The 26,177-nt window shown below is 39.3% G+C and overlaps 1 protein-coding gene and 1 long non-coding RNA gene across 3 annotated transcripts in view; both read left to right on the forward strand.

Moving 5' to 3' along the window:
- LOC308458739 overlaps positions 1 to 26,177 on the forward strand; it is a 395,423-nt gene that overhangs the window by 184,965 nt on the left and 184,281 nt on the right. The gene's annotated exons all lie outside the window — the stretch shown is intronic.
- The window catches only part of LOC308486489 (neurabin-1-like), a 41,291-nt gene that overhangs the window by 502 nt on the left and 14,612 nt on the right, over positions 1 to 26,177 (forward strand). For both annotated transcript variants that reach the window (XM_081023364.1, XM_081023365.1), the window contains exons 2-15: positions 660 to 2,568; positions 12,826 to 12,958; positions 13,418 to 13,538; positions 14,088 to 14,192; positions 14,331 to 14,451; positions 16,057 to 16,200; positions 17,983 to 18,036; positions 19,669 to 19,898; positions 20,951 to 21,047; positions 21,135 to 21,306; positions 23,493 to 23,644; positions 24,029 to 24,353; positions 24,728 to 24,809; positions 26,083 to 26,154. In XM_081023364.1, coding sequence (XP_080879490.1) covers positions 916 to 2,568; positions 12,826 to 12,958; positions 13,418 to 13,538; positions 14,088 to 14,192; positions 14,331 to 14,451; positions 16,057 to 16,200; positions 17,983 to 18,036; positions 19,669 to 19,898; positions 20,951 to 21,047; positions 21,135 to 21,306; positions 23,493 to 23,644; positions 24,029 to 24,353; positions 24,728 to 24,809; positions 26,083 to 26,154 — 3,461 coding nt within the window. In that variant the 5' untranslated portion in view covers positions 660 to 915. The remainder of the gene's footprint in view (positions 1 to 659; positions 2,569 to 12,825; positions 12,959 to 13,417; positions 13,539 to 14,087; positions 14,193 to 14,330; positions 14,452 to 16,056; positions 16,201 to 17,982; positions 18,037 to 19,668; positions 19,899 to 20,950; positions 21,048 to 21,134; positions 21,307 to 23,492; positions 23,645 to 24,028; positions 24,354 to 24,727; positions 24,810 to 26,082; positions 26,155 to 26,177) is intronic.

Below are 26,177 nucleotides of genomic sequence, written 5' to 3' on the forward strand. Positions count from 1 at the left end.
AGTTGTGGCGTCCACGTATTTCCCCCCCCCCTGTATTCCGCCGCCCCCCCTCGCCGCCTCAGGAATTAGGAACAGCCAGAGATGGGCCTCCAAGGAACTTGGAAGACCAAGCCTCTTGGAGGCAGAGGAGGGAAAAGAGTATTTTCATGGGGTGGGGGGAGAAATTGGCCTCCTTTGGGCCAGCAGGTCTGTCCAGAAAGAAAAGTTTGCCGCGCGAGAGCAAATGTTGTTCCCCTTGTGGAAAGGGCTCCCCAGCCTTGCCTGGAAGCCGCATCCTCTTGCCCTGGAAGCCTTTCCTCTTAATCCCCCGATGAGGAAGAGCTGCCTACGGTTTATTCAATGGCCAGTGAGAAAGAGGCAACTGCTTTCCACATGCTTAAAGCAGTTTTTCTCCTCCTCACTATTTCCAACACTGTTGCAGGGTAAAGCCCTAGTGAGCTTCGGTCTGCGTTAATTCCAGAAATTCAGAGCTTGTATTTATTTCATCTGCGACTTAATCGTTTTTTGATTTTGATTTTGCTTCCCCTTTGATTGGCAGAGCACAATAGAGATAAGTTTCCCACTGCTCCTCAGGGTATGGAATTGTGTTTGAGAGAAGTTGAGATACGTAGAAGGGTGAGGTCTCCTCCTTCGGCTCATTAACTTTTCTTTTTTTGCAGATGGCTTTCAGGATAGTAGATCAGCCGTGGCGCTAGGATCCCGTTTTTCCAGATACATTCCTCGAGTGCTTGTTCTCTCTGTGTGTGTTCTTCTCTGGCTCTCCCCACAACTCACTTCAGTGCCTGCATGGAATAAGCCAGTCAGAGGCGTCTTCCAGTCTCATTCTGTCTCCAGTTTGTAAGAGGCTTGTATCCTGGCATTGTGAAGAACAGCAAGGGCAACTGCTGTTGGTTTTCATACCTCTCCCCACTGTAAATGAGTGAAGGGTCTCTCCTTTTGACAATGATGAAGACTGAAGGAAAAGGAGAGAGGACTTTAAGAAGTGCTTCTCCACACAGAAATGCCTATAAAGCTGATTTTCATGCTATTAAGTGCAGTTTTGATTCTGTGAACGCGGATAATGCTTCAAATAGATCCAGCTCCCAGCAAAAGCTGACCAGCTCATCCAATGGTGGCGGTAATGACCCACATGTTCGGGGCAGAGCTGTCACCTATGGCAACAGGGTACATAAGATCAAAAATATGTTCATGCAGATGGGTGGCTCTTCCACTCCACTTTGTTCTGAGAACAGCCCACCCTCTGAGCCCAAGATCATCACCAAAACAGCTGCAAGTGACCCTGCTCCTCCTTCTCCCAGTAGCCCATCTTTCTTTTGTGTTAAAAAAAACAACCTCCTAAATATTGACTCTGTCCCTTGCAGTGGTCCTCAGGATTCTTTACCTGCTTCTTTGGTTACTGACAAAATTATCTGTAGCAGTGATGAAGGACATCTAGACAAAGCTGCCCTAGCGGAGAAGTTTTCTGAGACTAGGAAACTTTTTGAAAGGAACACAAAAAAACCAAGCTCATTGGACAGATGTACTCCTAGCAAAAATGAAAGGATTGAAGATAGGAGGAGGCATGGCTCTGCCTCCTCTGACGGTAGTAGTGTGGTTGATCACTTTAATTTCAATACTGATGTTGGCTCTCAAGTCACCATAGACAAGGCAGAGGATCAAGGGAACAGTGAACACAAGGTGCAGCACTCCAGCTCTAGATTGTCCTCATTGAATGCTGGACCTATTTCTAGAAGACTGGAGAGTTTCCTGGGAGACAGTGACAGTGAAGAGTGTAAAGACACTTCGAAAAATGAGGGTACTCAAAGTCCAGTCGAGTCGGTGTTCTGCAGTTGGGAATCACCAATGGTTAAGGAAGAGCTGTACTTGAAGCAAAATCAACCTCTTGCCACTCCTTCTTATTTGAGCAGCAGCAGTACTAGTGAAAAGGATGAACAGAGTAGGGTCACTGAAGAAGCATCTGGAAGAGAGCAACAAACCTCTGAGAGGAATCTGCAGTATACAAACAATGTGTCCACTAAAGTAGATAGAGCCCCAATAAAAATCTCTCAGGTAGAAGTAGTTAGAGCTGAATTGATAATGGTGCAGAATAAAACTTCAGAGAATGATGGTGAAATTGTGGGGGAAGTTAATGTCTTCCAGAAGGAGAAACCACTCCGATTTCCAAGCTGGGAAGGTGAAGGAAATGGCCTCACCTTTGAAGAAATGGAGAAACTTAGTGGGTGCAGTGAGCCCCATCAAAAAGGAATAAAAGATGTGGCCTCTCCGGCGGAAGTTCAAACAAGAGAGCATGATCATGTAGAACAAGTTGGAGATAGTGAAGAAGAGGACGAAGAACAAGAAAGGCCAGAAAATTGTAGTGGATTTTCTTCCAGTGCTTTTGGGATAGAGAATGCAGCTTTTGACGATGACAGAGAAACAGAGACTTATAGTCAGGGCCCTGAAGGAGAGGAAACCTTGCCAGAGGAGGAATACAACTATGATAGTAATTATGAGGAATTTCCTGGACTTTCTGAAGAAGAAGATCCCGATCCAGATAGGAAAGTAAAGTTTTCCACAGCCCCAATCAAGGTAAAGTGTCATGGATAATTGTATTTTCCTTCCTTTTTCCTAAAGCCTAATGTGATGATGCCATTTCCAGAAGATTACATGTTGTATGGTATAATCATTGTTGCTTTTGATTTAATTATGGTGACAAATAATACTAAATGTAATTGTAGAACCCCTTGGCTTCATCCACCTGGTTTGTTTAGCAGCCAGTCCCTTTTGATATTAATAGGACTTCCAAATAAGTATGCCTATAATTGGGTTGAATGAGTGATATCCACTGCTTCTTCTTCACTAGTGGAAAGCTTCTGTCAGCAGAACAGTGGCAGAAGGCAGAACAGTGGCAGAAGGCAGTTTTTGGTGACTCCTCTCTACACCCTCTCTACACCCTCTGCTGTCACTCCAAAACTGCTTCACAGGGTTTCTCAGCCCTCCAGATTTTGAGGAGCCACAGGAGACTGAAGGGAAGAGGGAATTACTGAGAAATTCTTTTCTCTCCCATTCTCCTGATGGATGCCTTTCGTCAGCAGGGGGGAGAAGTGTTGGATATCACCCAAAGTATCTAAGGAAATATTTCCCAGTAGTGGTTAATGTTTGAAGATGATCATTTATCTGGAACTTTCAAATTGCTAGGCTTGTACATGGATTACCATTTTAGGGTAGAACGGATTGGGAATATTGTAGAGCTTTGGGGGAGGTTAGGGAGTTGTGTGTTTTCAAAAGTGTAGCAACATAAAGGTTTGCAAAAGATGGCACTGTTAACCAAGATTGTTCCCAGTTACTTTTGCAAGTGTGATGTGAACCTTGTGTCTTCCTAAAAGAAGTTTGACTTCAGTACTGAATTAGATTCACTTTTGCAACAAGTGTTTTTTTAAAGCTTGAAAGTTAACATTTAAACAGTATTAGTTGGATGGTTACATGATACACAAATTAGTTTTATTAATTTGCATACAGCAGTTTACCCGGAGCCCTTAATACTGGAAGAAACAGACAAAAGTGGGTAGAATGTAGTTTGGGCACCCAGAATTATTTATGCTTTGGAACAGGGGTAGGCAACCTAAGGCCTGGGGGCCGGATGCGGCCCAATCGCCTTCTCAGTCCGGACCGTGGACGATCCGGGAATCAGCGTGTTTTTACATGAGTAGAATGTGTCCTTTTATTAAAAATGCATCTTTGGGGGGCATAGGAATTTGTTCATTCCTCCCCCCCCCCAAAAAAATATATATAGTCCGGCCCACCACGTGGTCTGAGGGATGGTGGACCGGCCCATGGCTGAAAAAGGTTGCTGACCCCTACTTTGGAATTTAAAAAAATATTTATAAAGCCTTCTGGTAGTGTGCTGCTAATACATGGCAAATTTTGAACTTTAGTTAAATGTCTGAGGCTGCTGTCGTAAGCATGCTGATTGGGCAGTAAGTCCCATTGAAACTGGTGGGACTTAGTTTTGTATGTATAAGCATGTTTAGAACCTTGAAGTAGGAGTAAAATTTCACAACTCCAAATCAATTCTGTTCCATAGCTGTTTTATATACAGTGGTACCTCGGGTTACAGACACCTCGGGCTACAGACACTTCAGGTTATAGACTCCGCTAGCCCGGAATTAGTACCTTGGGTCAATAACTTTACCTCAGGATGAGAACAGAAATCATGCGGCAGCAGCGGGAGGCCCCATTAGCTAAAGTGGTACCTCAGGTTAAGAACAGTTTCAGATTAAGAACAGACCTACAAAATGAATTAAGTTCTTAACCAGAGGTACCACTGTAACCAGAAATTATAAGGCTCATACACAGTGTGCCTAATGCAGAGGTAGGTAGTGTGGTGACCTCCACATTTTGTGGACTATAAGTCCCATCAACACTGACAGTTGGTTATGCTGGCTGGGCAGATGGGTGTTTTAGTCAAAGCAGCTGGAGGGCAATACCTTTGCTAGCCATGCCCTAATTTATGTGAATTATATGTGTTTTTTACCCTGTTATTACCTCAGTAAAAAAGAACAATGACGGGCCAGGTTACTTCCTATTTGCATCCCTCAATCAGTGTACGCAGCTCTGACTGTACCAGTCACCTGAAATGAGTATATAAAAGAAGAAGAAGAATTCAAAAGCACCTTCTCACCTCCAAACAGGTACAGTAGTACCTCGGGTTAAGAACTTAATTCATTCTGGAGGTCGGTTCTTAACCTGAAACTGTTCTTAACCTGAGGTACCACTTTAGCTATTGGGGACCCCCACTGCCCCCACGCCGCCGGAGCACAATTTCTGTTCTCATCCTGAAGCAAAGTTCTTAACCCGAGGTACTACTTCCGGGTTAGCGGAGTCTGTAACCTGAAGCGTCTGTAACCCGAGGTACCACTGTAGTTGATATTAAAATTGTGGGCCGACATGATCATGAGGTTAAAGTGTCTTTGCAATTAACATTTGTTTGTTTTAATGTAAATGGCAGCAACATTGAAAGGGAACTGATAATTATTGTTACTTGGATTTCAGAAGGCATGAGAAAGAATTTAACCTTTTTCTCACCTGCTGTGATCTTGAGAATGAGCTGTTTGAATTGGGAGAGATTTCCCTATTGGTGTGAATGGGGATTTCCAAGAGAGAATGGCACCTTCAAAGGAGGGGTTTTCTTCAGGATCATAGCACAGAAGGAAAAGGGTTAATTTGTCCTCCACAGCTGCTTATCAGCCTATACCACCGACATGCTGCTATTTGCTTCATACAAGACCTGCATGTTAAATGGGAAACATAGACATATTTATGGTCTGCTTTGACCCCATACTGATAATTCAGTTGCTCTGTGCCTGAAGATACTTCCACTGCAGCCAAGTACTGTGCACAGGGAACCTTTGGATTGATGCTTTTATTCTTATCCTAATAAGCACCTAGGTAGCCTATTAATTTTGTGATTATGCAGTAAAGGCCCAACACTTTGGTTTCATGTTCAAGCAGTAAAGTTTCAAAAAGGAATTCTGAAGATCATGTGACAAAAATAAAATGCAGTTTAGTTTAAAATGCTAGCATTTAATATCTCAGCCTCAGTTAACTTTTGGAAACTAATGAAGAGTATGTTGAAAAGGAACTGCTCTGGATTGCAGCCAGTTGTTGGTCATTCCGAATCCAAAACCTCATTCATAGCCTATGGGCAAACTTGAGGTAAACTAATGTTGACAACTGATGATCATATGATATCTTCATTGGACTGACTGTTAAAGAATCAGCGGATACCTTTCCCACCATTTCTCTAACACAGGCTTCCTCAACCTCGGCCCTCCAGATGTTTTTTGCCTACAACTCCCACGATCCCTAGTTAGTAGGACCAGTGGTCAGGGATGATGGGAATTGTAGTCTCAAAACATCTGGAGGGCCGAGGTTGAGGAAGCCTGCTCTAACATATGTTACCTTGGGCCAACATGTTTTTACTTTGCTGTAGTAAGCATCAGTTTTGTCTTTCTTACAGTTCATTTTTGATTCCCAGAGCATCTGACATTGTGGTTCAGAGATTGGGAGTACAGTGGTACCTTGGTTCTTGAATTTAATCCGTTCCGGGAGTCCATTCAACTCTTGAAATGGTTCAAGAACCAAGGCACAGCTTCTGATTGGCTGCAGGAGCTTCCCGTGCTCAATCAGAAGCCGTGTCAGACGTTCGGCTTCCGAAAAAGATTCGCAAACTGGAACACTCACTTCCGGGTTTGCAGTATTTGGGAGCCTCACTGTTCGACTACCAAGGTACCGCTGTAGATGGAAAGCTCACATACTCCTTTTGCCTATCTCCTCCCCTTTATGGCATGATTCTCCCTTCTGTTGTCAATGTTTATCTCTGTACCAGTGTTAACCATTGTTAATTGAAAAAGGTTCCTTCTTACCTAATGGTTTAGTGGTTAGAGTGTCAGACTAGGACCTGGGAAAAATGGGGTTGGAATCCCTACTGAGGCATGAGACTCACTGCGTGAACTTGGTCCAGTCACTGTATCTCAGCCTGACCTACCTCACAATGGAGGTGGGAGAAGTTCTCTGCTGTTCTTATTTCTCTTTTTTGCTACTTTCAGAAAGAGTAGCAGTATTCTTCAACTAACATGGTTCCCTGTAATTGACCCAGGTGCGCAGAATAGTGCATGCTAATGTTCCTCTCTTACATTTGCACTTAGATGGTTAGGATTGTGCTAAGCTACATTTCTTTCTTAAGATTTTGCATGTAGGGGGTCCTATATAGAACCATTCAAAATCTATACAATTGTAGGCAATTACTATGATGGCCGTAAATAAGCAATTCTTGGTGAAAGCTAATCACAATGTTGTGTACTTGATATACTGTACCTTATTTTAAGGGTTTGACATTATCTTCCATAAGCTACTTCCTATCATATCAACGCTTTACAATGGGGTGGGGTTTCCCACCCAAACTAGTCTTTGGGACATTCTCGCTTCTTACTTAAATTGGGCCTGAAAGGCCCCTGTCTTGTACTACCTTGTACAGCTTAGTGACACATACTTTTTTCTTCCTTGCACCAATAGCTCTAGTAGCTTATACAGGATTCATAATTTAATGAATAATAATGTTTAATAATATTAAAATAATAAAATTTAATAATAGAAATGTTCTCATTTACTGTGACCAATTTGATGGAACAAGACTGAAAGATCCTCTTTTCAGCTTGGGGTGGGGATTGTGATTGGATGTTATGAGAACTGGGTTTTCCTTTTCTTTGTATGTCATGTCATTTAGATCTTTGTAAGCTACTCATTGGAAGAGCAGAGTAAATTCATTCAAACCTTCTCATTGTCAGTGGTACAGTAATAAGGCAAATTTTTGTTTCTGTTTGGACAGTAAAAAAAGGAATAGCTGTGGCAATAAAAATGGGAAGTAAGGAATACCTTAATGTGATCCTTTGGTTGTGGTTTATGAACCTGCTAAGCATAATTGTAATGAGAATCAAGTTCTAGAATGGTTCTTTGAAAATATGAGGTTGACAAAATGATTTTTTCTGTATCATGGAGAACACTTCTCAGCGCAAGCATATACCTAGCAGAAAGTTTATTGATTATATTTCCCGTGGATTATGAAAATAAAGGGAAGAATATAGTCACCTCAGAATATTTGTGCCCTTCTGGCTTTTTGAACTATACTTGGTTATAATACTAAAAACTGCACATATCATGTAATAGTCTCTGCTGTTTTCTCAAAGGTGATTTGGCATATTTGGGGTATATTTTTTATTTTCAAATGGCTTTGAAGTTGGAAAGGGCCTAGGAATATAGAAAGCTGTCTTAAACCAAATTAGACTACTGGTTCCTCTGGTTCATTATCATCCATGCTGGCTGGTAGTAGCTCTCTAGAATTTTGGATGGAGAATATTCACAGCCTTATCTGAATACACTGCCCCCTGCCAAAGTTCTCAAGTGGCAGGTATCTCTAATACCATCCAACCTCTGCTAAAACCCTAAAGAGATTTCACCACCTTCAATAGCAGTGTGTCCCATTGTTGAAAAGCTCATACTGCCAGGAAGTTGTTCCTGATGCTCAGTCTACATCCCTTTTCTTGTAATTTGAAGTTATTGGTTTCAGTCTTACTCTCCGGAGCAGCAGAAAATAAATAAAGTCACAAACTGCATTTGTTATTTGTGAGCTGGAAGTGAAGGCCTGGGAAGCTTTCTTAACCTGCTAGCTGCATGGTGTTAATGGCAGCCATACACATGGCATGCTATCTCATCAAGCATTTTGAATACCAGTTGTTGCCAAAGTTGTTTGGGGAATGTGAAGTTCTGTTCATACTCACCATTGTATCCACACATCTTACTCGATAATCTTTTAAAATACCTTAACCAATATTGGCGTAATTAGAAATGAAGACGGGACAGGGAACTTGTGTTTCCTTAGATGCTGCTGGACTACAGCTGCCAACATCTGTGACCATTAGCCACACTGTCTGGGCTGATGGGAGCTGAAGTTCAACAACATCTGGAGGGCCACTGGTTTCTCACCCATGCTGTAGATGGTGTGGAAATTTTTAGAGCACATTGAGAATAAACGTCTTTACAGAAAATGATCTTAAGAGATTTGAATGAGCCTGTGTTTATATTAGGAGAAATAGAATTTCATCTATATTACAGATGACTACCAGTAGCTTTGGTTATTAGGGGACAATCTGCTACAAATGGCAGAATTAGAACAGGCGCTGGAAAAATGGAAATTAAAATAACTTACATTGGAATGTTCATATCATCCATACTGATTCATCCTGCCACATCAAAACATGTTAACAGGAAATAAACTGATCATTGCTGAAGTTTAATAACCATAGGCTAATTGTATCTTGGTGCTTGTGAATGAAATCTCATTTTAAAAGATTGTGGATTTTGGGGGGGGAAATACTTGTTCCAAAATGATCACACAAGCTCTAACCTTTGAAAGCAAACACCCTAGTAACCACTGACAGCCAAAATTCATAATTATGGTAGATTAAAAGCAAGTGAGTGAGAGCTAAGTCATACTCAGAGTACAGCAACTAAAATTTATGTACTTAAATACACTGATTTCAATGGTCCTGTTCTGAGTATGACTAATATTGCTTATCATCCAGTGACTTTAGCTTATGCATTTCCTGGATGGGTGTGATGTAAAAGTTCTATTTCACTTGTGACACAGGAACAGAAAGAGCAAGGCTCTTGCAATTACTTTTGTCAAAGGTACCCAGTAAGGGTGGGAGTGAACACAGTGCTGAAGTGCTAAGGGGGTGGTTGGAGTGAGGGAGAACTCAGTGGATGTTGCTTGTGTTTTCAGAATCTAACCTTCCTATAGGAAACTTTTGGGGCCCATATTTCTAGTTGGCAAGCAAATTGCTCAGAAAATGCATTCTTGCATTGCAGGGGCTTGGACTAGATGACCCTTGGGGTCCCTTCCAGCTCTACAATTCTGGGATTTGCACACACCCACTATTCATGAAAGCACCAAAGCTGGTATCCATAGGTCTCTACATACAGAAAACTAGTTTCTCTCCGTTAAAAGCTCAGTTCATTAGAAGTTATTGTCTGGGAAGCTTCATAATTCATGTAGCAATTTGTGGTACGTGTACATGTGAGACCTACTTGCCTAGATAGCCAATCAAGGTACAGTGGTACCTCGGGTTACATACGCTTCAGGTTATATACGCTTCAAGTTACAGACTCCGCTAACCCAGAAATAGTACCTCGGGTTAAGACCTTTGCTTCACAATGAGAACGGAAATTGTGCAACGGCGGCGCAGCGGCAGCAGGAGGCCCCATTAGCTAAAGTGGTGCTTCAGGTTAAGAACAGACCTCCAGAACAAATTACCGTAGATTCCGGCATATTAGGCGACTGGGCGTATAAGACGACCCTGTCTTATATATTGGCTCGGCGCCGGGAGGAAGCCACCCAGCGAAGCCAGCTTAGCATCGCTGGGCAGCTTCCGAAGCAGCAGTGGGTGCTGGGCTTCGCGCCGGGAGGAAGACATACCTGGCGTATAAGACGACCCCCAACTTCTTAACCTCTTTTCCGGGGTTAAAAAGTCATCTTATACACCGGAATCTATGGTAAGTACCACTGTATTGCCTTGACCATGACACTACTAGGTTCCTGTGCACATCGTATCTCACAGCTACTGTATCTCAGGAGTTGTAGCTGGCACCTTTTTGGAATATAGTGATTAGCAGGGTTTCTTTAAAAACATTTTTTCTTAGGACCAAAGCAAAACACTCAAACATAAATTACAAATAAAATATGTTTCACTAACATGAACCTTGAGAAGAAAACAGCTGAGGTAAATATATTTCTCTACCCAAAAGCTATAACAGGTTTTGTTGCACTATCTCTATACTCTCTATACCCTGCAACTTACACACATTTAACTTGTGCACATACAGCTTTATGTAATAATAATAATAATAATAATAATAATAATAATGGGTGGAATAGAGGTGAGGCTCTGGGAAGAATTGCTTTGGCAATCCCACTCACCTTTGAACCCAGTTGGTTTTGACTGTGATACAATCTTTTGGCTTTAAGTGCAATCCACAGAATGTAACCCTTGTGTAAATTGCGGGCTTAGTATAATCCAAATTGTAACCTCGGTTACTATCACCTGTTTTATTTAATACAACCCCCCTTTTTTCTCTGTAACCCTAGTCTTTGTCTTATAACCATCACCAACAGACCTTTCTCAGAGGACAACTGCCTTTCCTCCAACCACCCACTCCCACTTTTGCAGAATTGTTACTTCTGTGAAGAGTGGATTGTAAGCTGTGGAAACCCATCTACCTCTTTGTTAGTTTTTGGTTTTTTTTGCAATGTCCAGAAATATTGGCAATATATAAATACAGTAATATTCTCTTGTGCTACTTTCCCTTTCTGCTTCCTGTACAAAGCTAGAACTTTTGCATCAACCATGCATTGACATATGTAGGTTCTAGATATGGAACTTGGTTGAATTCCTGCTTTGCATGGTATACAGCAATTGTGAATCGTTAATACTTCCCGTTACTACTTGTGTGCAACGTCAAAGACTGTTCTTGGAAATTTTGTGTAACAGCCCAGAATTCTGAATTAGTTAGATAGCACTTCAGTGATACCTAGGGAATAAAAACTCTTATATGAAGAAATTTGATTATGAGAATTTTTTCCGTCCATGTCTAGTAACTTGATTATTTTAAAAGAAGCTGGTACAGACCATACTATTTGTTTATTTATTTATCTATTTATTTATTCATTTCATTTATATACCACCTTTATCTTCCAAGGATATAGCAGTTGCTATTTCTGCTATGTGGCTTGATTTCAGAAACGGGTTTAATTTGAATAAAAGCATTTTCTGAAAGAAGGACATCTTCATTCCCGTAGTAAATACATAACAAATATTTGTCTACTTTTTCTGAGGCATTTTGGATTACTGCCAAGATTACTAAATATAGTGTTATCAGAAACTTCATGTTTCCTGTTCCTGGAAACAATTTGATTCTGCACAGAACAAACATATTACTAAGATTATATTATTAACAAATTATATTATAATATTAGAATATGTCCCATGAAATAGATGGAACTGAGTAAAATAACTCAGTAGAAAAAAACGAAACATGTATAAGTTTTGTTTTTTTGTTTTGTTTTTAAAAATACTTTACCAAAGACACCCTTCTTTGAAAAAGTGTAGTAGCTTTCAATGCAGATTTTTGCCATCTGCAAACAGAAAAAACTAGCATACTTCAAACCAGGTTTTGGCTTGTATGTTTTTCAGACTATCCTGTCCAAAGTAGAGTTCAAAAAATGTGCTGAAAAAGTAGATGTGAAGAGTTTTCAGTAGTCAGGGACTCCCTGACTCCTGTCAGCACCTTTTTGTTTTTTTGTTTATCACTACTGTTGTTTTTTGCCAAAAATCCAAGAGGAAGACACACAAACAGAAAGAATGCAAAAAATAGAAGCCTCTTCTCAAAAGTGCAAATTGATAAGTTTTATTACAAGCCATTGATAAGCATTGTACAGTGGTACCTCGGGTTAAGTACTTAATTCGTTCAGGAGGTCCTTTCTTAACCTGAAACTGTTCTTAACCTGAAGCACCACTTTAGCTAATGGGGCCTCCTGCTGCCACTGCGCCGCCGGAGCACAATTTCTGTTCTCATCCTGAAGCAAAGCGCTTAACCTGATGCATTATTTCTGGGTTAGCGGAGTCTGTAACCTGAAGCGTATGTAACTTGAAGCGTATGTAACCCGAGGTACCACTGTATTGTATTTTGTTCTTATCACATTATTTGACTTCTATATTTTTAATTATCTGTACATTGTTCCTGAAGAAGGAGCTGCACCCTGAAATACATTGAATTGTAATAAATCTTATTCATTGACACTTTTGAGAACAGGTTTTTCCTTTTTGCATGTTTTCTACCTCTTTCTTTTGTCTTAGCTCAGTGGGCTGCCTATACCCAATCTTCATACCTTTTGTTTCTTTATGTTGTTTTTAAAATAATTTTGATTATTCGTTCATTTGAAAACTGGGCCATGGAAGCAGACCAAATTATTTAAGTTAGGAGATATAACTCATATTCTTATGTTAAGACTAAATCTTTTATTCCTTTGATGTGGAATTTTGGTTAACTTTGTGTGGAGTTGATGACTTTGGGTAAAGACTTCATATACTTCATTGGTTAGAGAAATTGCAAAAGGGGTAGGAAAATGAAGGGTTCTGTATTAGTATTTACATGCAAATAGTATCTGGTTTTTAGATCTAGTGAACTCTCATGAGTGCAAAACTGTTCTAAAACCATCTCTTATTTTCTTAGGTATTCAGTACTTACTCAAATGAAGACTATGATAGACGTAATGAAGAGGTTGACCCTGTGTCAGCATCAGCTGAGTATGAACTTGAGAAAAGGGTGGAGAAAATGGAGGTTTTTCCTGTGGAAATTGAAAAAGGTATGCATTTTAAACATTTATCCTGCAAAAATAACTTTTACTTTCAGGCCAAAGTGGTCAAAATGGCCTGGAATTAAGCCTTGGTGAAGTTGATGGGAATTGTGAGTAGACATAGAAGACTAATGAAAGACCTTGTTAGCTGAGTTTAGGATTGCTTCTTGAATGTTTGATAAAGCCTGGAAGGCTGAAATAGAAAGATTTTTGAAAATTGAATGGAAGATTGTACAGTACGGGAATGCGTGCAAAAACAGAATTCATTGGTTTGTCACAGTACATCATTCTTTTTTTAAGAATGCATAAATGCACTTCTTACTTCGGTCATCATAGAATGACTTCTTGTTTATGATTTAAATACTATATTAAGCCAATAAGGCATTTTGCACATATGACCAATAATTATTAGCTATAAATCTAATTTTAAAAATACACAGTCTTTTTCTTTTCTTTTGTAACCCATAGGTGACAGTGGTTTAGGTATCAGTATTATTGGAATGGGTGTTGGTGCAGATCAGGGACTGGAAAAGCTGGGAATCTTTGTAAAAACGATTACTGAAGGTGGAGCTGCTCAGAAAGACGGTCGGTAAGTTTCCACTAGGAATGCTTATTCTGTTTTGCAGATATTAGTAAAACCAAGCCAGAGTAAAAGTATATGAACTAAGTTTTATTACTTTCAGTATCTGAATGTTTCACTGGTTCAGTTCAGGTGAAATGGGAAACCATGTTTTCCTTCTATAAGGATATTGTGTATTAGAGAGATAGTTGCACAATACAGTAGGCCATGTAAATTCTATTTTTTCACTCATGCAGTGTTAGTGTGCAAAGGTGGATGTCTTCTTTAAACATATACTTTCATTTTTAAAGCAAGCATATTTGAGTCTGGTTTAGATCTTTAGTTTCTTTTTCCCTGTGAGAGGGGGCTCATTGGTGAGGAAAGGTGGGATATAAATAGAATTAATAATCTATCCAAAAGTTACCATTGAAAATATTCTGTAGGGTGTGTTCTGTAGAACATAATGACCAGGCAGGCCCTTACTCATATGCTTTTTATTGTTTTCATTCAAATGCCCTTTTATTTTAACAAATATAGTGTGGTGTGTAATACCAAATATGTTTATTCTTTGCCTTGCAGAATCCAAGTAAATGATCAAATTGTTGAAGTTGATGGTATAAGTCTTGTTGGAGTAACCCAGTTTTTTGCAGCAACTGTACTAAAAAATACAAAAGGCACAGTCAGGTATGTGTAATTTTATAAAATAGCTAAGCAGGGTTTTTTTAGTAATAGAGTTGAAGGGGACGTATTAAAATTATTTCCTGCTGGTGACACTGTCATTTTATATTTGACTTATTGATGGTGGTTGATGGTTTTCTGTAGGTTTCTGATTGGAAGAGAAAAACCAGGAACTCAGAGTGAAGTAGCTCGACTTATAAGTGAGACATTGGAGCAGGAGAGATGTTTGTATGAGCATCAGTATGCCCATGATGATACAGAACAGGTATCAATTAAAATATAACATTGCATGTACGTTGTACACCTTTCCTCTCCTATGCCCTGCTCCCAAGTTCTTCTCTTGGCTCATTCTGAGCCCCGTTTCCTGCTGATCTTGCTGTGTTCTCCACTCCTCATAACTGTCCACATAATCACGAGGCGGTACAGTCACGTTCAGCCTTATCAGTCACATATTGTTCATAATGTGAATGGGCAACTTTGCTGACTGAATCCACTGCCATTTTTGCTTTCTATTCCTTCACCCAAGTAAACTCCTAGGGTCCCCCAAGCATTTGCTCCATCTTTGTGGGTGGTGATGTTTTGAATGTGTAGACATTGTCACTTATCCTGAGCACCAGTAATAGAAAGAAAGATTATAACTTCTTACTGTACATGTTCAAAATATTTCAGCAAACCTTTTCCTTTCCTGGAGGATGCTGAGTGGACAGCAGATGTTTAATCTATAGCCCTAGCCAGCAAGTAGCTTTCTTAAAGAGCTATTTTGAGAAATGAGAGAGATAGTGGGCCAGTATATTAACCACCAGCCTATAAAGTACAGTATTTTTCTGTGTAGAAGATGATGTCCCACCCCCAATTTTTTAGTCAAAAATTGGGGGTTGTCTTATGCACAGATTTATATAGTAAGTCTTGGGTGAGCTGGTACTCAGGGCCACGGAGAGGCGAGGCGGTGTTGAGGTGAGGAGGGAGCCTGGCCGTGGCCCTGTCAGCTTTATCTGGCTGAGGTGAGGCGAAGCCAGACACAGACTGGAGAGGCGAGGCGAGGCTGTGCTGAGGTGCGAGGGATCGAGTGGGGAATTGCCATAAAAAAACTCAACAACCTTTTGGGTGATTTCCCCCAAAAGCTGAACAACTTTAAAATAACAATTTCTAAATTTTGGGCTCCCAAAAGTAGGGGTTGTATTATACATGGGGTTGTGTTATACACAGAAAAATACGGTATCTTGCTTTTTGTTACCAGTTACTGTATTTTTCTCTTCAACTTAGGTGTCTGTGAGGGGGCAGGTTGCACTCCCCAGTTGACCGGATTTAGTCCCAGCGGACTTTGGTTGCTGACTTCTAATGTAAAAGCTGTAATAAAGTAATCTATGCAACTACAAGCTTTTGGATATGTTTGTACCTGAGCAGTGCCCTCCTATAATGATCAAATACAATGGAGTTCAAAACTAGTATGTGTCTTTTTTGGACAGCAAATGCAAGAAAAATGTGTAGTGTTATAAGAGAGTAGAGGAAACACTTCTCCACCTGCTTTATCCATGTCATGAATAATTTTATACACTGCTATCATGTAGCCTCCTGCTTGACTTTTCTCTTAAACTTAAAAGCCCCAGATTCTGTAACTTATCAAATGGGAGTTTTTCCACTCCCTTGATCATTTTGATTGTCTTTTCTTGAACCTTTTCCAACTTTACAATATGCTTTTTGAAGTGAGGCAACTGTTTTTGAGTATTTCAAGTTGAATTGTGTATGGATTTACACAGGTTGTTGTTGTTATTATTTTAAATGCAAAAATATAGAAGTGACATTTCAAAGCCATTTTATCTTTGTTAGAAAAAGTTGTACTTATTTTCTATAATACATAATACCTTTTCAGGATGATGATTATGATGAAGATGAAGATTCTTTTGAATCACATTTACATGGAAAATCGGTGGAAGTGTTTTATCTTCCTGAAAATGAGGATATTAATTTGCCACTAGACATGGATTCTACACAGTTTCTGTTGAAGTTTAAAGAGGTATGATGCAATGATTTGCTGTCTATTAAATGGGTAATTAATTTTGGTTGGACTCCATTACATGTCCCTGTTACATGTTCTATTGTCTACAGACATTAGCATGATTCACACATTTGCCTTAGACTGCACAAATGTGCAGGCTTCTGCCTTAAATCTGCTTTGCTCCTCCCTGACACTTTTTTGCTGCTGTGCTGCACTGAGCTAAGGTTTGGCTTAACATGTCATCTGAGCTGGGAGTCATGGTTAAGCTCCCTCCTCCCTAACCATGAGCCTGTAACAAAGAGCAAACCTTAACCATGAGTCCTAGTTCAGGCAATTTAGCTTAGTGTGGCATGGTTGCAAAGAGGACTGGGAGCAGCAAAATGACTGCAATCAACTCTCCAGGAGCTGACACGTTAATTCAGTTTTACATAACCAAGGTTTGGTTACAGCATCTACACTGTAATTCTAGATCTAAGGATATTTTTCTCCTTAAATCTTCTGCTGTTCCTTTATGAAAAGAATAATTTATTAGCAAATCACTTCTCAAATGGTAGATTTCACGGAAAAAGAGCAAGTTAGCAGAAATTTATCAATATATGTTAGCTATATATTGGCAATATATTTTACTGATTACAGAACTATATCCATTCCACTGCCTGCTTGCCTGCCTTTATGTCACACCTTTTCCCCAGAAGTGAGGCTCAAGGCAACTCATTTAAATTAAAGCAACATGGATAAAGTGCAGATAGGTGAAAACATAGGGTGATATCAACTGAGCAAGTAATAATAAACATAGGTTGAAATCCAAAGAGTCTCTTAGATCCATATTGGTTCTTCTGTTTACATCCAGGAGCTTCCCTGTTTGGTTGAAGTTTCTTCCTCATCTGCACTGGGAGAGCAGTACTGAAGTGTGCTTTCACAGTTATTCTGAGTTCTATGGGTGATGTCTTCAGCGGCCTCAAAACCTTTACGTTGAGCTTCTTCAGGGGACATTTAGATCTGAGTCTTTATCAGATAGACCTTACTAACTTTCTGATATAAAAAACAAAACTTGTTTTTGCATTGGCATGTGTAATATCAAGCCTTCAGAATACACTTCTCCAGAGGTGCTTTTTAAAAAACACAAAACTATTCAAGACCGAAAGTATAATCTTTCAGTCTCCACATGTGTGAGCTAGGGACTTGGTTGTTTGTTCTCATTTGAATTATGCTCCTTTGGTCATGCTGCAACCCTGAGAGTTTCATAAGTTAGTAGTGGATCACTTCTTTTATTGCTATCTTGCAAAGGATAATCAGTCTGAAATGTTTTCCTTCTTAGAATTCTGTCAGTGAATAATGAAACTTGATCACTTACCTTTAAAAATATTTAAATTCAGATCTTTTTTTCCAGAAAGCTTTTTTATTTGCTTTCATATTTTTATTTGCTTTCATATTTTATGTTAGATTTTATGTTTGCTTTCATATTTTATGTTAGATATTCGGTAAAAAGTATATGTTAGCATTACATTCCTGAACCAGCAATAGTTGGAAATGAGTGGTTGACTCAGAAATAGGAATACATACACCAACAAACTCATCCAATAAGCACAGTGTGCTCAACATAAATATTACATTGCAGATAAATAGATCTCACTTGCTTCATAGATCCTTTTTATGTTTAGAGATACTCTGAACATAGCAGTAGAAACTGCAGTATAGAATTACTGTGTTTAAGGACTTAATGATCTTACAAAAACAACAACCTTTCATATACCCATTGTTTTCTCCTCTGACAAGTTGTTTTTTATTATCCTTTTGTAGCTACAGTTGAAGCATGCAGTTACGACAGCTGAAGTTAACCAACTTAAGGAAAAGGTACAGTTTTAATATATAATGATATATGAAAATTGTTTTGGTTTGTATGTGGATATGCTGAGGACAGCTATGGTGAAACCAAACTTTAATCAAAGCAAGTAAGCTCATTATTTAAATAAATTATTTATGATAATTGATGAAGGATGTTGGTCCTTGTATATTTTTTCCTCTTTCTCTTGGTATTTTTGTTTTAAATATAAATATGATGTGTTTATTAAATTATTCCATGTAATAATGCTTTGGAAACAAAAGCAAGCTCAGAACCATCCAGGTAGAAATGGCAACTGTATCGGAGGAAGATTGCATTAGACCTTGCTCTGTGCACCCCAGTTTTATTTCCAACACACCTTTGTCTGCTGCCTATTCTCACTTTGTAAAGAGAACAACCTCCTTTCCCTTCATCATCTGTAGTGCCAGGCTTGAGAATTACATGGTGCAGTCTGATTTCTTACCTCCTGCTACAGAAGGGAAAATTTTACCAGGTGCACTGTAAAAATGTTGGTATGTTGTCTATGTGCTGAAAGTTTTATTAAGATGGAGAATTGCAACATTTGTTGATAAGGAAAGCGCGTGCGCACACAGACACACACAAATAAATTGAATGTTAGCATAAAAAACTGTACCAGGTGTGGATTTTTCAATCACTGCAGAACTGTGTTGGGAAAATATCTGACAGGCAAAGTAGATTCATTCTATGTAAATTTCAATGTCATAGGAGTCTTTGATCTGTCAATATTATTCCTACATTATCATTTTAGTAGCAGAGTGGCAATGACTTGTCGCACAGAGTGAGCTATGGCTACTGAATGAATGAATTTTATTATTACGGTCACAGACCAGTTCCGGCTATGGCTACTCTCTTTCCTTCTATCTAAAGTACAGTATGAAAAGTAAATCTCAAGCTGCACTGGGACAACTGCTTACATGGTAGGGAGAAAACAGGAACCTCTGCAAAAGCATCTTCTATGAAACTCGTAAATGTTACTCAAGCCTTGGATCTGACAACACCATTGCCAATTTCATTTATTTAAAGCCTTTTAATCCCACTCTTCAACCAAAAAAGCCCCCAAATTCCGATGCAGATACAGATTGAATGTAAATGTATACTGCAGCTTCAATGACTTGTATGAAACTCTCAAAATATTGCTAGCAATAAGCTGTCTGATGGTGTAGGCCTTTAGAAATGAGTTTGTTTCTGAAGGTGGGATAGCATATTTGTCTTCCATACTGACAGGAGCAGTCTGAATCGTAGAAGTTTGGTTCCTCATTTATTTGGGGTGTGGCCAGAAATAAAAAATAAAATGAGAATATGTTGTAAAATGAATAATCCTGAACAGATTTTGTCTAGAAGGACTTCTATGAATCTACAGCAATATTAGCTGTATCAGTAATATGCAAGTCAGTAGCTTTTTGTTGCTGTTGTTGTTTTATTTTCATTGCTGCACATAGCTGTCAACTTTTCCCTTTTCTTGCGAGGAATCCTATTTGGAATAAGGGAATTTCCCTTAAAAAAAGGGAAACGTTGACAGCTATGTTGCTGAATTAGAACTGACTTATTCTTTTTTAAGACTCATAAATGATTGTGAAGAGTTACATAGCTGATAACTAATACTGATGAATTGTTTTTTAAAGTTAAAAGCATCAGAAGCTGAAAAAATTGAATGGGAGTTAACTAAATCCCAGCTCCAGGAAACTTTAAGTGAGAACAAAGAAAAAATAAAGAAGTTGGAGACCTATTGGTTAGAAGCACAAAGTTTATGCAAAACAGTAAATGAACATCTTAAAGAAACTCAGGAACAATATGATGCCCTGGAGAAAAAATACAACAAGGCCAAAAAATTACTCAAAGAGTATCAGCAAAAGTAAGTTCATTGTCATTTTCTTTCAGTTAATCTCATACAGGACATTCCATGTCATTTCTTGCATGTACTATAAGTTACGCATATATGTCAGTGGTTGATTTTGGATGATGCAGAAAAATCTAAGAGAGTTTGATTTCAGTAGTGAAAACACTCTGAAACATGGAAAGCATAAATAGAGGGAAGTTATCTAAGTTGATGCCACAATGGGAAAATGCATCGTTTACAACATCTATCTCATCATCTGACAGATACACCATGTAGTTTCTACAGAGTATTTAAAAACAAAGTCACAATACTTTGATAGTGTATCATTTGCTATTATCTTGGAGGGGCTTTGAGAGACTTTTTGAGGCACCTCAGTTCTCTAATAAACACAGCAGAGAGGTAAATTGGATAGGATCCAGAGTGTGTAAATCTAAAGGTAAATTTTAAGTAAAAACAAATAAAGAACTTTTAAAGGAACCAGGAGGTCACATGGAACATCTGCTAAGCAACAGATTTAACATTTAAAATAGGGTGGCAGGTGGGAGTAGAATAGAAAACCACAACACATTTTCTCCTTAGACTGGTTAGTCAAATCCTGCAACAGGGTCTTCTGTATGTGCATTCAGAGGCATGCAAGAAAATTGAATCCATCAGGCTGCTTACAATGTTTTGGTCTTAAGGAAAAATGGAACTGGTCAGGTTAATAAAAAACAATGAGATTACTTGAAAATGTATTTTGCTGGTAAGAACAGGCCATCTTGGTAAGCAGGAGAGGACAGCGGCAATAGAAAGAGTAGATGTGGGCAGGAAGGGAGTGAGTGGGAGAACAAAGAACAAGTAGTAAGAAAGAGGACAAGAAGCTGCAATTTCATGGAGATGTTGGTGGTCACTAGTTGTATATAACAACCAGAATAATACTGTGTAAGAGATGAGATTGTAAAAGTAGAAGACTTAACAATATATACTGGTAGTTATTTTTAGTTTTTCAATGCACATTGATAACTAGCTCAACATGATAACTAGCTCCTTCTGGATTGCATAATGTGACTGTTTCTTTCCCCTTCCAGAGAAGTAGAACTCATGAAAAAGGAAGAGGATCATACAAAAATTATTGGAGAGAGAGACCAGGAGCATGTAAATCAGCTGAAAATATTGCAGGAGAAGGTTAGACAAGATGACTTAGTAATTACTGGCTTTAAATATGTTAAAAACTGCTTTATTGGTTTTTAAATTGCATTGTAACATTTTCAGATTTCAGAGCTTGAAGATAAATTAAAAATATATGAGAGACTCCCATTTATGTTTGGAAATAGCAGTTTATTTGAAACTGCAACTCCAAGTCCTGAACAACTTACAGAAAACCTTGAAGTAAAAGATGATGTTCAAGAATTTGAGTCTTCAATAGAGAAATTGGATTTTGCTGGTAAGTAAAAGTAGAAATTCAGCAGCATTTATTTCTTTGATTTCTTAAATATGTGCTATATGTTGTTGCTATGAATTTTACAGTGGAAGGTGTCAATCTTGCTAGTAAGTAGAACTGTTAGTCCCTAGGTGAAGCTTCAGTCTGATGAAGCAAGAATAATACTGATTCCCTTTGTGTATAAATAGGGCTATTTCAGGGCTTAAAACCTTTACTGCATCAGTGGGAACCTCCAACCCTGAAAACCTTGGATACTTCCCCTGTATTGTTTGATTCCAGCCAGCGTTCGAAACTCCCATTTTTCTAGGCGCATTTTGTGACAGGGAATTTCATTAGCATGAGTAGTTTCTGAGCTCTGGGCGCAGTACTGCACCAAAGATTTCAGATTAAAACTGTGGAGTTGAAGGAAAGGAGGACCTTTTTCTGCCTCCCCACTTCCAGCTACTCTATGAGGACTGGAGAAGATACCCTCTTAAGAATATTAGGGTGGGTGGGGAGGAGGAGGACTACACCATGTGAAAAATGAGCATAATATTTTAGCTGCAGTTCATTCCTTTTCAGCTTTGTATTCTTGCTATTAAAAAAGTGCACCTAGACCAGGGGTCAGCAAACTTTTTCAGGAGGGAGCCGGTCCACTGTCCCTCAACCTTGTGGGGGGCCGGACCCACCCTCTCCTGAAAGCACCCCACCGCCGCCACTCCACTCACACCGCAGTTGTCGACACCGCCTTGTCTTCGGCAGTGTCGTCGTCGTCCTCTGCCTCGGCTAGGGGTCCGTGGGGCACAGAGCCCAGGCCGCTGGCCTTGGCGGCGAAGGCAGCCTCCCTGCCGTTGCCTTTTCCTCCCGCTCAGGTCTTGGCCATACACAGCCATCTCAGCGGGAAGGAAGGGGCATCGCCCAGAGGTGTCCACGGCTTTGGATTGTATGCAGGAGCTTCCTGGGGCCAATCTGAAGCCGTGCCAGTGTCGCGGAAGTCAGTCCCCATGCGACGAGGCCTCCGCTCTGTGCTGGTTAGCGCGGGGGCTGACTTGCGGCAGGGTCTGCAAGGTTTGTGGGCCAGATTAACGAGCCCGGTGGGCCGCATCCGTCCCCCCGAGCCTTAGTTTGCCGACCCCCCATTGTTGCACCCATAACCTAGGTTTAAGGTGCCATTTAGCTCCTAGCTTTCATTTCTCAGTTTCTAACACCGATTCCAGACCATTGGGCACAGGAAACCGCTTGCAGGCACACAGATCAACTGACTCTTGGCGTCTGCATGCCCCCTAAGCCTTTGCCTGCAATGGTGATTTTAAATCATATGGGCATAGGAAAACATTTCACCTGACAGAATGGTGACTTCAGATGATTGCTGTGAAATGGCCCACAGGGTTTGGGGGAGGTAACAATTTAGCCTGCTGGCATCAAAAGGTTCACCACAACTGTATTGCTGAGTCTAGTTGTCTTCAGGGTTCCTAACTGAAAGAGTCCCTGCTAAGGAATATGTCTTTTTTTTTAAAATGAAATATGTTTCCTCTTTCTAAGGGGAAAACTTGCTTGTAGCTGCTCCAACAGAAAGTGCAATGGTCATCTTAAAAGTCAATCTAAATCTGACCAGGGCAGATCCTTAACTGGAGTTAAGTGATAGGAGCACTGGGATATGCATCTCCCAACATCCTGTAATAAAGATCTCCTGATATCCTTACTCATGGTATGCAGAGAAGTTGCATACATAATGAGAAGAACATATACATTTTGTATCCTCAGTGAAGTAATAAATTAGGTATGTAGTATTAGACAACTGTTAGACAACCTGTAAAAGGTGCACAGTACAAGCAAAATTTTTAAGTTCTTCAATATGTTCTTTAATACAATCCACTTTGAATTGCCATCTGTTTGCTAATTCAGCAAGGTATGCCTTCTGTTGTAAAACTCAGGTATGGTCCTGACTGTTGTGTACTAACAAAGAACTTAACAAACAACTTATAAAAGGGCATTTTATTGAACCAGCTGCGCTACTGAAAAGGGTGTGCAAGCTTTGGAGTCTGAATTCTGTGTTTCCATTCAATTTATAGAGAGTCAGATTACTTAAGACATTGAATGCAAGCTTATAAAAGAGCACTGACTAATTTTGTTAGGGAGGGAATGGGGAGACAGAGGTTCTGTTGCTGAAATATCATTTTTAAGGTAACTTTGTCTTGTTTTGTTTACAGATTTTGATACTTTTGTTGGGGACACACCAAGGTTAGACACCAGTGCACATAAAGCAAAAGCCCAGCTTGCCTTGAAAGTGAAACGTCAGCCACCTTCTCGGTCAAAGCTGAAAGCATCTCTTGGGGCTGGACAGAAGGAAATAAACTTGCTGGTACAGTATTCACTTTATTGATTCCCCTCCAGATATAATTTAACTTTGTTTAAATGCACTCACTGATGAGATTAATTTTATCATTTACCCAACACTCCTCTGTACCACCTTTCCACTCTTAATGTCCTGCTGTGAGCTGGGTTTTCGCCGCACATTTCAGTAAATCTCTCTTCCTGCTGCCACCACAACAAATTTATCTGAAAACTCCACCCCTAACATAGCCAAGTATGAGGCATGTAGTTTAATACAAATAATATATTAAATAAAAAAGTATTGAACAGTGGTTGTATGATTACTTGAAGTACATAAGCATTTGGTACCTTGGACTTAGGCAATTATTAAAACTCTAAATTTAAAAACTTTTATTTCTTAATACATTTTTAGGATGTGGATGATAATGATGATAATACAGAGGAAATAATCCAGAGCAGATCTTCAGAAGTGACAGAGAAGATCATTTCATCACATCAGCAGAGTGATGTAGATCAAAGAGATGAGAAGCATGAGCATGCTGAAAGCACTGACAGTTTATTAGAATCAAGTCCATCAACTTCCTTGCACTCTTCTCCAGTATATAAACCAAACACAGAAAATAGTCCTGAAACAACTCAGCCAGCTTCTAATGATGAGACAACTCCAAATTCTCCTTCAGGATGCAGCAGAAATGTCAAGCATAGAGACTCAAAAGGCAAAGGAAGAGTGAATAAAGGTAATTTAAAATTCCTAGTGTTTAAAAATTTTAAGTCCTGAAAAACTGTTGATACACAGAGTGGTTCTTGCCTCCTGCTATTAAAAGTTAAACAATTGCTGTTTCTCCATTCTTGTACATTATGCCTCTAATGTAAGCAACACTGTAAATTTAATGTAATATTTAATCTTCTATTTAAATGCAAGAAATTGCACAGTCAGTATGCTTCAGTCATTTGATGTCACCTTGCAAAAGCAAAGAACAATATATTGCAAAATGTTTGTCAGCACAATACAGTTTCTGTTGCGCTTATCTATAGAAGAGGCTTTGCTTTCTTTTAAGTTAGGAAGTATATCAGTGTTAGACTTCTTATGTCATTATTTTATTTTACACAGATGACAAACGAAGTGAAGAAAAGACTGAATCAAGTGAAGGTGCCTCTGCGGGCAAGTCCAAAAGGCGTTTCCCAGATTTTGGGTACGGCGTGCATGTTTTTAAATGATAGAATGTTTGTTAAAAGTTCCTGTAACTGAACTGCAGTTTTATCATGTGTCAAAAACTAATTTGATGCTAATCTGCATAACTGGCAGCTGGGAATAATTGTGTGCATGATTGTCTCAAAATTGAAGATGACACTGGTTTGAAGAATACGCGTAAGTGGAAATAACCGCGCTTCAAACTTCTTTGTTCCTCTGGCATCTCAAAGCTTTAATAATTTGCTTCATGCCGTAAGGGTCCTTCAGTGCTTGAGTGACTGATCTTTGGGAATGGCTTTGCCTCAGTCTGCAATCTTAAACACACTTTAATAAGAAATAAATTTTATTTGGGATAGGCACCTTTAGGATCAGACCATACACATTCAGATAAATAAAGAACGTTGTTCTGTTGCATTATGACAACATATAAAGGTTATATCTTTTATGGTAGGGCTTTTATGTTTAAAATTTGAGATAATAAATCTAGCTAAATTGCAGTTGGTTCTGTATGAGACCAGCAAGTTACTTTTAAAGTGGAATGCTTTTATTGTTGTTTAACTTTGTGCATCTTTAGAGAAGGATGCCCAGGTTCCCCTGTCAGAGTTGAGGGTAAAATTACAGTGTATGTCCTTAGTTCATAACTGAAATAACTATTCATGTGTAGTGACAGCTTCACTCTGGAGAAGTCTGGAAATCGTTCCTTTGTATCCCTCTCCTTTGAAACCCAAGACATGAACTCTGGCTCATAACAGCAGCCACCATTGTAGCACAGAGCAAAGAAGGCACAGATGGGATGGGATGTAAAGTTGTGGGTGTTCAAGACAATTCTTGTTTTGGGGGAGAGACCATAGATATCAACAGCTAAGGATGCACCTATGTGTCTTGAGTTATATTTACTAGGTTATATGATGATGAGTTGCTTCTTTTTTTCCTTCAGTGTATATTCTCATAATGGAATATTACAAAATATTTGTTATAATTAATTGCACTGTGAAATACATTTGAAATGTGAACCATATTTCTATTTATAATTGACAATTGGGCTGGTTCAAAGATAGTGGGTCATTTCAGTTTAACTTGATTGCTTGTGGTCAATTGGGGATTGATCTACTTGTTCTCTCATTTACCCCACTTCCCATTACTGTACTTGACTAGTGTGAATTGACAATTGTGTGAAACCTATTGATTTATTTTGCAGTATGCCACAGATATATTGGGACAGATTTGACTTAGATAATTTGTGCGTTTTATTAAACTACTTTCTTTAATTTCAGGGGCCTAAGAAAATCTGGTGGTAAAGGGAAGAAGCAAGAAAAAGAAAATGCAAGGAGTTCGCTAGACAGCCGGTACTTAGAGAAGCATTTTATGT

Source organism: Podarcis pityusensis (genome assembly GCF_964106645.2).
Source record: "Podarcis pityusensis genome assembly, chromosome: 1".
Classification (NCBI taxonomy): Eukaryota; Metazoa; Chordata; class Lepidosauria; order Squamata; family Lacertidae; genus Podarcis; species Podarcis pityusensis.